Genomic DNA, 13,548 nt, shown 5'->3' on the forward strand with positions numbered 1-13,548 from the left:
ACCAAAACTTAGAATTAAAGATAAAATGTAGTTGGGTAAGATGGGGGAGGGGAGAAGGAAAAGATGAATTAAGCACACAACCCAATGAGTACTAAGACAAAATATTAATAAAATAATTTGAAGGCAAGACTTATACAAAAGACAAAATTTATTGAAGATTTAAATTAATTTACAAACACTAGAAAACTGATACAGCATACTAAAACTCAGCCAACAGCCATCAAAATATCAAAATCTATCTAACAGTCTTATAAAGCACATCATTAAATATACTAAATTTTGTCACATGAACAAAATGGTTCAGATCTTCAATCATGAAATAGAAATACTAAGCATTAATATCTATTCTCCTAAATAGTAAAGAAGTTCCATGTTGTTTAAAATAAAGAAGTAACCTAAATGTAGACTTATGGATTAGAATTTAACACTGATATGTATTTAATATTTGTATCAAATTTACTCAAAGTAAATAATTAAAGCTGTGTCAATGCCAAGAAATAGAAAACAAAATTAAAAGTTTGGTGATAATATGATAAAAAGAGAACATTATAAGGAAATACTGTTGATGCCAAGTGCTTGCTCACAGGAGCCTGATACAGCTGTCTCCAGAGAGGCTCTGCCAGATCCTGACCAATACAGATGGGGATGCTCAAAGCCATCCATAGAAACCCCAATGGAAAAGTTAGGGGAAGGACTGAACAAGTGGAGGGGCCCTATCTGGCATCAACGGGAGGGGAGGCCCTTGGTCCTGTGAAGGCTTGATGCCCTGGTAAAGAGGAAGGCTAGGGAGGGGAGACTGGAATGGATGGGGGGGAGGGCACCCTCAAAGAAGCAGGGGAAGTGGGGGGGATGGGGATTTGCAGAGGGGAAACCAGGAAAAGGGATAACATTTGAAATGTAAATAAATAAAATATCCAAGTGAAAAAAAAAGTATGTTAATCCCATAGGAAAAAAAAATAAACTCTTATCAATCAAAAAAAATTATAAGAAAACTAAAGACTATTTTTGTGAAATCCCTGGAAATCATATGTAGCTGTAGCATGTATGGGTTTGATTGAATGTATATGTGGCCCATACACATACCTGGTAGCTAGAGAGGCCAAAAGTAAACATTGGATATCCTGGAACTAGAGTTATAGAAGATTGCGAGCCATCACGTGGATGTTCATAAATGTACCCAGGTCCTCTGTAAGAGCATCAAGCACTCTTAAAGGCTGAACCATCTCTCTAGCCCCTAGATTAATTTTAAAGGATATGCTGTACTGTTAGTGACATCTCTAAAATTTAGAGGTACTTTTGAGTAAAGAAATATTTACTACTGAATTTGATTAAGCAATCTTATTAGTAAACGAACAAATGGGTTTTCAATAAAACCCAGAAGATATATAATCTAAAAGACATTATAAAACTTTTATATGCACTGAAATTGCCTGATACTTGTAACTATAGTCTACTCTAGTCCATTCCCTTTAAGTATATTACTACCTAAATGCTGATCATGTTAAAAAAATATGCAATGACACATCTGATTTTAAACTCTCTACCTAAAGAAGGTATTCATAAAATGAAATTAGTACCCACTTACAATGTATGTGTTCACTCTAAATAACAGTCAATCAGAAAAAAGAACAAGTTATGCACTAGAAGTAGAAATTTACAGTATTGTGTATGCATGAGAAAACAAATTTTGCAATAAGTAAAATTAAATTCTGCCCTACAATCCAACAACCCTGAGGAGGACAATACAGTTCCCAAGGTATTCATGTATACATTTGAACCTCAAAACAAAACCCAAAGGAAGTTAACAGCCCTTTTTACATTAATAAAAACAAACACCAAAAAAACCCTAATGCTTAATATGCTCAAACAAACAGACCAATAAATCATAATAAAGTTCTTATCAAGATATGGGCCAAACCTACAGCCAGTGTCACAATATTTAAAAAAAAATAAAAAAGGCAAAATAAAGCAAAGGGAGAGAGATCTACAAAGCTCTTACTGCTAGAAAAAAACTGAGGAGAAACTGTTATGCAGAAGCATATTTTGAATACAAAAAATACTGTGCGTAAAACTTAGTGATGGCTTCTTAGCACAATCTGTCAAAATGCAAGTCTAATTTTAAAGTTCATGTATAAAATATTAGTGTGTTAATATTTAAGATTAAATATTAGTGGGTTAATATTCATGTAATAGCCAGGAAATTTATAAAGTTAACTTTTAAGAGCTTAAGAAATATGGGGATTTGAGGAATTTCTCAGAAGTTAAGATCCTGTACTGCTCTTATAGAGGATCTGGGTTCATTTCTTAACACCCACATGGTTGTTCACAACCATCTTGAAATATATAATCATGCTGTAAAAATTAATTCAAGTGTAATATCCACAAGTAATATAATAACAGATCAGTCTGAAAATATTTCTTATGTGGAAGTAATATTTCTACAACATATGAAAGTCCTAAATACTATAAATTTTTCAAGATATATATACATACATATGTATATATATGACAATTCTTTGTATACATCTAGGTCCTAACAGGTGAATACAAAAAGGTACCCTAAGTTATCAATTTATATGAAAACTCCTTTACAATTACCTTCTCTGCTACAGTATAAGCAGTCACGACTATTAAAAAAAAAATGCCTCATGGATTTAGGGGAAAAATGCATTCTCTTAATACTTAAATAAGCTACTCTTGGTAACACTAAATAAAAACTGTAATTGAACAAGTAATAGTAAATACATCAATAAAGCTATGTTCAATACTGTATGTAAGTCAAACTTGGAATGCTCAACATTATGCTCCTCAGCATACATACTACTCAACAGTTTCTTAAATCCTTAACAGAACTGTGATATCAATGCTATGACTTTACTACCGAATTAAAACAAAATGTTGTGGCTCAATGACAGGACTGACCGCAAAGCCTTACACTTTAGCGATCCCAAAGTACTTGGCTTCTCCTTAGCCACCTGGCACATGCTTTATTTAGATCAGGATTTAAAAGCAATTGGGGCTACCATGGTGTTAACACAGTTAGACAGAAGACTGCGGAGTCCTCTGACAATCTAAAAGAAACAAAGCAGACCCAGCTCAGACCACTGAGGCTATTCTCTCATGAGATTGTATACCTAGTATCATAAAAGAAAACTAATATATAGATTATTTATGACACTCTTAAAGTAAGAAGTAGAAGTTGGAAGTTATAACAGATTTCTCATAACATATATTTGGGGCAAATTTTAGATCAACAGAAAAAAATGCTTGGGCATATAGTTAACAAGATGTGTAGCAATGTGCTGGCATTTGAGAGCACAGGGCCACTCTAATTCTGAGAAGATACTCTACTACAGACAAATCACAAAACAATTAACTCAATCTTTTAAACCTTTCTGTTTTCCATGTTCTTCCTTTCATCACAGAGCTAGCTTTTAATCTTAATTTTTGTCCACTATGCTCAATTTATGTTTTCATGCTTTCCTCACACCTAATCAAATGAAGTTTCATCTTCAAGTTATTACCTCCTCAATATACCTCTACCCTCTTGTTCATTATAATTATATTTTCAAGTCACTCACTAACTCCTTTCCAAGAATCTAGCTCATCTCTTTTTGTCTCGGGATCTATCAGAGTGCATGATATATAGGAGGCATCCAAAAGGTTATTTAAGAAAAGAAGGAAGGAAGTCAGCCTGCCTAGTTCAAGTAACCCAAAAGGAAGAAGACTTTAACCTCTCTACATTGACTGGTCTGAGAACTAGACTCAAATCCAGAACATCACTGCTAGTATATACTACCGAAACACTGTAAGCAGAAAAGAACCAATTAGTCAACAAAGAATAATAAAGGTGATTTTATAAAAACACAGAAGCTATGTAGGTCTATAGGCTTTTAGGAATTACAACCTGGATGAGATACTGAATTTTAATGACCCTGAAAAAGTGGTACTATCATTCTACCTCCACTTTATATTTATTATCTGAAAATGGTTCACAATGTTTATTATAAGAACTACTTACTATTCCTTACTGGAGTTAATCCAAATAAATAGGTTAAAGAAAAGTTTTCAACTTTGTACAATATCATGGTGTAAAACGTTTTCTCAAGTATATGCAGAGTGCCTGCCACCTTGCTAGGACATGCCTTTTATCCTAACACCAGGGAGGCAGAAGCAGGGTCTCTGTGACTTTGAGGATACCCTCATCTACATTATCAAGCTCCAGGACATCCACAGCTGTGTAGAGATCCTGTTTCAAAGCAAACAAAAATGGAACAAATAGTTGTCAGAGTTTCTAACCTTTCTACATAACCTTAAATAGGCTAGACCAGAGGCAAAAAAGTGATTCAATATGAAATTTCCAAATTCCTATGAACAAGAATAAACTCTAAGTACACCTTATTTAAAAAAAGGAAGAAAGAAAAATGATCCTTACCGTATCTAATTACTATATAATAAAACCACGGGGCTTGTTTTCCTTGTTTGGGTTGACAGTGGTGCTGGAGCAGTAGTTTTACTACACAGCTCCAAAAGGCCTGGATATTGCTAGACAGACCAGGCTGATCACAAGTTTACAGTGATCCTCCTTGCTTCTGCATCCCAAGCATGAGGAATAGAGATATAGGCATTTTTTTCTAGTTGATAGGGGTCCATTCACAAACTATACTAAAAAAAGTGTATGAAACATAATAACTAAATATTATGTTTCAAATTTAAACTTCAAAGATTCTCCCTACTATTGTAACACAGCACTAATATGTGACTTTAGGAAGAATTTTCCTCAATACGCTTCTACTTTGAACCCATAATTTTAGGCTAGCTTTATGTAACTAAATTCTGTGTAGTATCACTTCTTTCTAAGAGTATTCCCATCAAAAGTGAATACAGAGAAACCACCAGTGAACACTCTTTTCTTCCAATAATCACATGTTAAAAACATTTATGAATAAAGGTGCTATGTTAAGCATGTGTCCTTGTAGGAAGGTGGAATGACTTTTGAGTATTTGCCCAGGAGTAGTATAGTTGGGTCCTGAATAGAACTATTCCAAATTTTCTGAGAAACTTCCAGATTGACATCCAGCATGTTTGTACAAGATTTCAGTCCCACCAGAAATGGAGGACTGTTTCCCTTGCTCCATATCCTCACCAGTATGTGCTGTTGCTTTAGTTTTTATCTTTGACATTCTGATGCATAGAAGATGGAATCTCAGAATCCTTTTGATGTGCATTTCCCTGATGACTAAGTACATATATGTGGGTGACTTTATTTGACACTCTAGCAATGGGGAAATGGAATCTGAAGTGGCCACCTCCTGTAGCCAGGCAGGACCCCCCCCCCCCACTGAAGGGATAAGAATACCAACTCACACATAAAACTTTCAACCCAAAATGTGTCCTATCTACAAGAAATGTAGGGTCAAAGATGGAGCAGAGACTAAGGGAACAGTCAACCAATAACCAGCCCTACTTGGCCCATCCCAAGGGCAAGCGCCAATTCCTGACACCATCATTGACACTCTGTTATGCTTGAATACAAGACCCTAGCTTAACTGTTTTTTGAGAGGCTCTACCCAGTAGCTAACAGAAACAGATGCAGAAGCCCATAGCTAAACACTGGACAGAGCTTAGGAAGTTTTATGGAAGAGTTGGGGAAGGATCCAGGGTCCCAGAAAGGACAGGAATTTCACAGGAAAACCAATAGAGTCAACTAACCTGGACCCCTAGGGGCTCTCAGAGACTGACCAACCAACCAAAGAGCATACACAGGCTGGACCAACCCTCCCCCAGACCCTGTACATATGTGGGTTCCCCAACAACTGGAGCAAAGGCTGTCCCTAAAACTGTTGCTTGTCTGTGGATTCCATTTCCCTAACTGGGCTGCCACATTGGGCCTCAGTGGAAGAGGAGAATCTAGCTCTGCAGAGACTGTGATGTGCCAAGGGTGGATGGGCTCCACCCAAGAGGAGAATGGGAGGGGAAATAGAGAAGGGACTGTGTGAGGTAGGGACCGGGAGACACAGGAAACATATTGATTGGGATGTTAACTAAATAATTAGTGGAAAAATTTTACATTCTCTACCACAAAAAAACTATTTGATCTATTGTTTCTTAAAACATTAAAGAATTCCAGGAACCTATTTGGGGGGAAAGCTACATCAAAGAACTCTGAGGACATTTGTGTACCTTGTGCCTCTGGGGTCATTAATGACAAACCAAAAGTACACCTTGACATATCTAAGTCAAAAGTCAACCAGAAGCTAGGTGAAGCAACATGTACGTAACTAAACAGCAGCTCTGGGGGAGGCTGAGACAGGAGGAGATCCCTGACCAGGAAATACAAGGTTAGTGTGATCAACCAAGTGAGTTTCCTTTAGAAAGTAGTAGACATGGGGCTGGGGATTTAGCTCAGTGGTAGAGCGCTTGCCTAGGAAGCGCAAGGCCCTGGGTTCGGTCCCCAGCTCCGAAAAAAAGAACCAAAAAAAAAAAAAAAAAGTAGTAGCCATGTCTTTAATCTTAGTCAGGAGGCAGACGCAGGTGAATAATTTAAGAGTTTGAGGATATCCTGGTCCATATCCATACAGCAAATTCTAGCCAGTCGAGGCTACACACATAGTGAAACCTTGTCTTAAGAAACCAATACCAAATTACAATTTAAAAAAAAATAAAAAACGAAATTTCCCACCTCAGAAAAAGAAAAGGTTAACCAGAATTTACCACACAAAATTGTACCTTAAAGGTATACGCACATGTGCACCTCAGAGCAGGAGTGCACAAAAGTCTTGGATCTCCTGAAGCTGTAAGTGCAAGCTGGTATGATTGGCCAAACCTGGGTGGTAGGAACCAAACTGGGGTCCTTAGGAAGGGCAACAAGTGCTCTTAACCATTGAACCATCTCTCAAGTTCCACAATACCTTATAGTTTATTATGAAAATATTTGCCATGACCTTTATTTATATAAAATGTCTTAGTAACTTAGAGCTATGATTACTAAAATACAAGCCTGTCTACCACATACAGAAAAAAGATACTGTAAAAAATTATTAATATACAAATTAAGATGTGTGTCAAGAGAACTCTGATACTGAAGTTCAAAATTACAAAGATTAATTCTAATGTAGATCAATCCTAACTTCAGAAATTACATGAACTAATAAGCATATCAGAACTTTTAAGAATAACATTATCAAGTATGAATCATACACATAACAGAAAGGAAGTCATATGTGGGCAATGAATCCTTTTACATTTAATATGCACTTGTCCGTCTTGATAGTATAAAAAAATTTCTGAAGGAAAAAAGGTAAGAAGTTGTCGCTGCTCACAAATGACAATTTCAAAACAGAAAAAAAAAGAAAAAATACTAAACTGGAAGGATAAGTTTTAGAAATAACTAAAAACAAACACTTATCTAAACATTACTTGTTTATGTATTTCTTGTCTAGTAAACACTGAATCAAATTCAAAGCCAGGCATGGTGGCAAACACCTTTAAGCCCAGTACTTGGGAGGCAGAGGCAGGCAGGTCTCCATGAGATCAAGGTTAGCCTGGTCTACAAAGCAAATTCTAGGACAGACAGGGCTACATATTGAGTCCCTGTCTTGAAAGAAGCAACACAGAGAAATTCTGTCTCAAAAACAACAACAACAACAACAAAAAGTAGCAGATTCAAAATATTTACTAAAGTAATAAAACTATCCATAACTATCCATTTGATCACTTTTAGTCTTCTTGGTACATTCCAAAACAATCCCTTTTTATTAGTCTGTGTGTGTGTGTGTGTGTGTGTGTGTGTGTGTGTGTGTGTGTGTGTGTGTGTGTAATTATTTTTCAAACTCACACTGTATATTTACTTAAAATTCACTGGTTACATTTAAACGCTATTATAATAAAACAAATATCATGGCACTGAGAGCTATGAAACAGAAAGAAAGAAAGAAAGAAAGAAAGAAAGAAAGAAAGAAAGAAAGAAAGAAAGAAAGAAAGAGAGAGAGAGAGAGAGAGAGAGAGAGGGGGAGGGAGGGAGGGAGGGAGGGAGGGAGAGAGAGAGAGAGAGGGAGGGAGAGAGAGAGAGAGAAAAGAAAAGAAAAGAAAAGAAAAGAAAAGAAAAGAAAAGAAAAGAAAAGAAAGGGAGGAAAGAGAGAGAGACCGACCTTAACTATTAATGGTTACCTAAAAGTAACTTCAGTTCCCTGGCAATTCACTTTGGGAATCAGCAACAGAAAAATTCTGTCTCCAAGAAAGCAGTTAACTGAATTACATAGAATGTCACTCAAGCCAGGAACAAAGGCAATTGCCTTAGGACCAGCTCTTGGGAGGCAGTGTATCTCTGTGAGTTCAAGGCTGGTCTGGTCTACACAGTGAGTTCTAGGCCAGTCACAACCACATAGTAAGACCTTTTTTAAAAATATAAACAAACAAATAAATAAGCAAACAAATAAAGAATTTAAATTAGACCTTATTAGTAATTACATTCTGGTTACAAAAGAACAAATGGCATAAGATGCCTATATTAAGTTTTTACTACTTTTGTTCTTGATCCCTAATCTGGCCTTATTGTCTACTAAATAAGCTTTTAATCTTGTTGCTCCTTCAGGAAATGCTCTCCTGACAGGAATTGCTCAAGTCCTACCTCAGAGAGCAGGCTTTTTGAAGTAATTTCACCTGTAGTATTCAGAACTGAACACCTAAACACAAATACTCAATAAACTATTGAATGAATTTGTAAGCCTATACACAGTTTCAATAATGCAATACGAAACAAATCTGATACTTTAAAAACAAGTAAATATATTAGCAAAATACTAATTTTTTATAGAATTCCAATTTGAAGTTTAAAAATAAATTCAAACTTCTTCACAATTTTTATGGCAAATTCTTAGTGTAAAGATTAAATCTTGGGGTTGGGGATTTAGCTCAGTGGTAGAGCGCTTGCCTAGCAACCACAAGGCCCTGGGTTCGGTCCCCAGCTCCGAAAAAAAGAAAGAAAAAGAAAAAAAAAAAAAAAGATTAAATCTTAACTATTATTTTCTGTCATGTGACATCTATAAGTCTCTGACAATTCACAAGCAAGGACAAAACTAAGTAATGTTCTTAGTTCTAAAGTACATAAACACTTAATGCATATGCATAGATTATTTTTAAAGTATAAGGGCTATGCATCAGGATATAAAAATACAAAATGACATTAATAGTATACCCGACTTACATCATCAAATACTATCATTTACTACATAATAATTAGAAGTGTTAAGGAGAAGTTGGCCAAGCTATTTCTGAATAGCTACTACTGTTCCAGCTACTCAGGAAGTTGGAGTTCAAGCCTTCTTTAAGTCCAAATGAAAACAATATAGAAAGAGTCATAAAGACAGTGTAGGGGGACTCATCAGACACAAGAGTGAGAAAGGAGACGGAAAGAGAGAAGGAGAAAGGATTGAAAAGAAAAAAAAGAGGGAAAACAAAAGAAAAAAACAAATGAGCTAGCTAAAAGTCTTTGAATCATTCATGAATATATAAACATTTGGTTCCATCAAGAGTTTTAATAAGCATTCCCTCAAGTACTACTCTCTATTTACTAATTTAATTTGGCTAATCTGGAGACTGATCCCATGTCATTGAGCAGTCTGAACATCTAGTGCCATTCTAATTTTTCCAAAGTGAATTACATTTTAAAGAACATAAGACATTAGATTTTTAAAAAATAGCCAGTATAATCTTTAACAACATCCCAATGACACAGCATAATGTAATCATAGTTGCAATTAGTCAAAATACATATAAATTCTGCTCAGATTAGAAAGAAAAAAAAAGCATAACACTAATGAATAACATATCTATCACACAAATCTATTAACACTACAATGGTCATTAAAAATAAATATTTCAAGGAAAAAACGCTAGAGAATAAAAATTTACCATCTGCTACTCACATAAAACACCTGGAACCAACAAGCCCTGCAGTCATAACAACTTACCGTGACAGATTTCAGCGTCATGCCATGGTAGGTACCCATAGTATCGATCTTAAAACCTTCCGTTTCTACAAAGACAAAGAATCTACTATGATTTATGTATTTCAAGATTAAAATTTCAATCACAATTTACATTACAACTAACATAATAAAGCCTTGAATATACTATACAGTTTATCAAATATTTCAAAGGATTAAAAATCCTAAGACACTTGCAAAAATATATTCAATAAATGCCAAAACACTTATTGCATAGAATCTGGTTCAGATTACCTTTCAAATTTTGTTTTTAAAAAGTCACACCAAAGAACTAGAAAGAAGGCTCAGCAGTTATGAGCAGTAGCTATGTTTGGAAAAAAAACAAACAGGTAAAATTCCCAGCCCCCACTATCAGCCCACAACTACTTTAACTTCAGTGTCAGGGAATCTGATTCCCTCTTGGGCTCCATGAACACCAGGCACATATGTGGTGCACAGACACATATAAGCAAAACATCCAAATACATAAAAATGAAATAAAAAAATTAAATACTAAACAAAAAAACAGAATAGCCTTATTTTTACTACTAGCTACTAAATGGTTTATATACTAAAAGTATATAAAATAGGAAATTCCTAAATTACAAAAACTTTGGTTCCAAAGTATAATCTAAGGGATATATTGTTATACACTGAGTAGAAACTGGTGCTCTAACAAGAGTTTTTAGGTACGCAAGTGCAACATGCTGTCTCCTTCCTCGCTCCTTCCCCCTCTCCCTCTCTCCCCTAAAATTAAACATTTAACTCTATACATACATACCACTTTAGCTTTCACTCTTGTTATGGTCAATTAACTAATGGCAGTCAATTTGGGTGTTTGACAATATTTTACCAGGTGAAAGAATGATATAAACATACGGTATGTATGTTATTGAAATAAAATATGCACTCCTTAAATTCCATCAAGGTTACGTGACTATCAGTGAAAGAAATTTAATTGAAAAATTGTTTTCATAGAGTATATGTTCTAATCTTCTTATGAAAGCTCATACAGCAAGTATTTGTGCAAACTAGAGTCCATATGCCTTTGTGTCTGTCATCTGTAAGATTTTGCAGTTGTGGTGTAGAAACAAGAAGAATCTATGTGTATACTTGGAGAAGCTAGAGTTGGGCTTTATAAAATTAGATATGCTATGAAGAGCTTTATGTAATTCATTCCTTCCAAAACACCAAAGTGAATAAAAGATGGATCCCTATCTTTCTGTGGCACCTTTATCTGGTAAATAAAGTCAGCACACACAATCCTTTTTAAAAAGTTGCCCAGAGACTTCAGATAATACAGAAAAAGATAGCAAATGTTCAGTTGTTTCTATCTCAAATCTTCCTAAGGGCAGTCAAGATGAGTGAAGTTCTCAAGTGAAACTAGTGAAAGTTTACCTCACTAACATTCTGCTTATCAGAAGTGGCTCCCAATTATATTAGCTACAGTGTCAATCAGGCTGTCACAAAATAAGCTCTCACACTTTGCTGCAAGTCTATGCTTGGAGCATAACTATGAATGTACATTCATAGTTAGGGAAATTAACACATGACATTTTACATCCCCAAATTTTTTATATTCAAAACTAGCATCAATAATAGCAAACATTTGTGAGTAGTTTATTATATTATCAAATATTACACTAGGAACTTCATCTTTAGCACCAGGTTTATCCCCAAAGTAACTATGAAATAAGTTGATAATACTATTAATAAATATTTAATTAGAGATGTGAAATAAGAGAACACAGTCCAAATAACAATAAAATCTACACAAAAATTAACTGAGACACACACAAACCACCTGGATCCAGAATCAAAGATACAACAAGTGGTTAACCAACTTTGTTCTTGTAAAGTCCAAATACTATTTTTAGGTATTGCAGAATGACCTCTGTCAAAACTACTCATCAGAGCTGTCAGCTATAGATAACACATAAATGAATAAATATGGCTAGATTTAAGCAACAATAACAAAAAAAGCTTTTATTACAAAAAGAGATGACTGAACTAGACTTGTACTACGGAAGTTAATTAACAAGCCTTATTCTTTTTTTTAAAATATGAGTACACTTCAGACACACCAGAAGAGGGCATGTGATTCCATTACAGATGGTTGAGATCTTAACTGTTGAGCCATGTCCCCAGCCCTGACAAGCGTTATTCTTTTCTTTTTTTTTTTTTTTCTTTTTTTTTTTTTTTTTTTTTTCGGAGCTGGGGACCGAACCCAGGGTCTTGCGCAAGCGCTCTACCACTGAGCTAAATCCCCAACCCCAAGCGTTATTCTTAAATATCACGCTATACTACCACTAAAGTTCATCATGACCATGATTAGAAGACACAGGATAAGCAACTTACCTTCTTTGCCTTTGAATCTTTCTTGGTCATATCTGTTGTAGGCAGCTGGAATAGGCTGTTTTGTACGCAATGTAGGATCCTAGAAAAAAAGTTGCTAGTTAATATCTTTAAGTATTACTTATTTAACACTCACAATGAAAAACTGATAGGGCACTTATAAAATAACTGTAATTATCAATACGGCACAGAAGACAGAATGTAGTAAGTAAACTACTTGGCATTGATGACTAGGAATCAATATTCAATATTATATTTGCTGTCTGAAAATGACCATCTCTCCAGTCATGGTGGCACACACCTTCAATCTCAGCACTCAGGAGGCAGGGGCAGGCAGATCTCTGTGAGTTCACAGCCAGTCTGGTCTACAAAACGAGTCTAGGACAGCCAGGGCTGTTACAGAGAAACCCTGTCTCCAAAAATTAAAATGACCATCATTACACCAAGGAATAAAAACAATTTCAAGTATGTTTCTATCAAAAGTGCAGAAATAATATTATAAGCAGATGCATTTTAATTGCTTAAATAACTTTATGAAATACTATTCTCTCCCTAATGGTAATCTGAACAAAGTGACTTCTAAGACAAAGCCAGGGCTCAGAGAAACCCTGTCTCAGAAAACAAAAAAGAAACAAAGAAAAAAAAATTGTAGAAAGCCAACTAAAAATACATTCAAATATTACCAATAATTTAGCATCAGTAAACATTACCCACGAATGATATCATGAATGAAATTACTAATAACTTTCAAGGCCATGTTTAGTGCTATCAAATTTTTTCCAAATTCTACATCAAATTGAATCAATTTGACTTGTACTTTTCGCCTTTGTTAAGTCTTGAGAACAAGTAGGAAGATAGCAAACTAGAGAGTATTTCTGAATTTCAATAGAGATTCTATGTCATGCATGAATTTAGGGTTTGGAGGGTTCTAAGTAAGACCTCAGTGAACCATCAGAAGAGCTAAAGCTGAGGTACAATCAAAGGACTATGGTCTTTGATTTGATACAAAGGAAAAACAAACATGCCAAGATGAACGGTCTAAAAGACAGCAAACAAGAAGTCCAAACTCAAAGGTCCCAATGATTTATATTTTTAAGAATATTTACACTTTTCTCAACTAATAAATAGGCCAGCTATGGTTAACCTAAAATAATTACTTAGAAGGCTTTTCCTAATTAACTCCTTCCTTTTCATACTCTTGCCCAGG

The 13,548-nt window shown here is 35.1% G+C and overlaps 1 protein-coding gene across 3 annotated transcripts in view; it reads right to left on the reverse strand.

Annotated features, from left to right (window-relative positions):
• Cdc73 (cell division cycle 73) overlaps positions 1–13,548 on the reverse strand; it is a 102,108-nt gene that overhangs the window by 58,580 nt on the left and 29,980 nt on the right. For all 3 annotated transcript variants that reach the window (XM_063272314.1, NM_001024769.1, XM_039090729.2), the window contains 2 exon segments: positions 12,345–12,423; positions 9,972–10,036 (listed from right to left, as the gene is read on the reverse strand). In XM_063272314.1, coding sequence (XP_063128384.1) covers positions 9,972–10,036; positions 12,345–12,423 — 144 coding nt within the window.

This window comes from Rattus norvegicus, chromosome 13, assembly GCF_036323735.1.
Source record: "Rattus norvegicus strain BN/NHsdMcwi chromosome 13, GRCr8, whole genome shotgun sequence".
In the NCBI taxonomy this organism is placed as follows: Eukaryota; Metazoa; Chordata; class Mammalia; order Rodentia; family Muridae; genus Rattus; species Rattus norvegicus.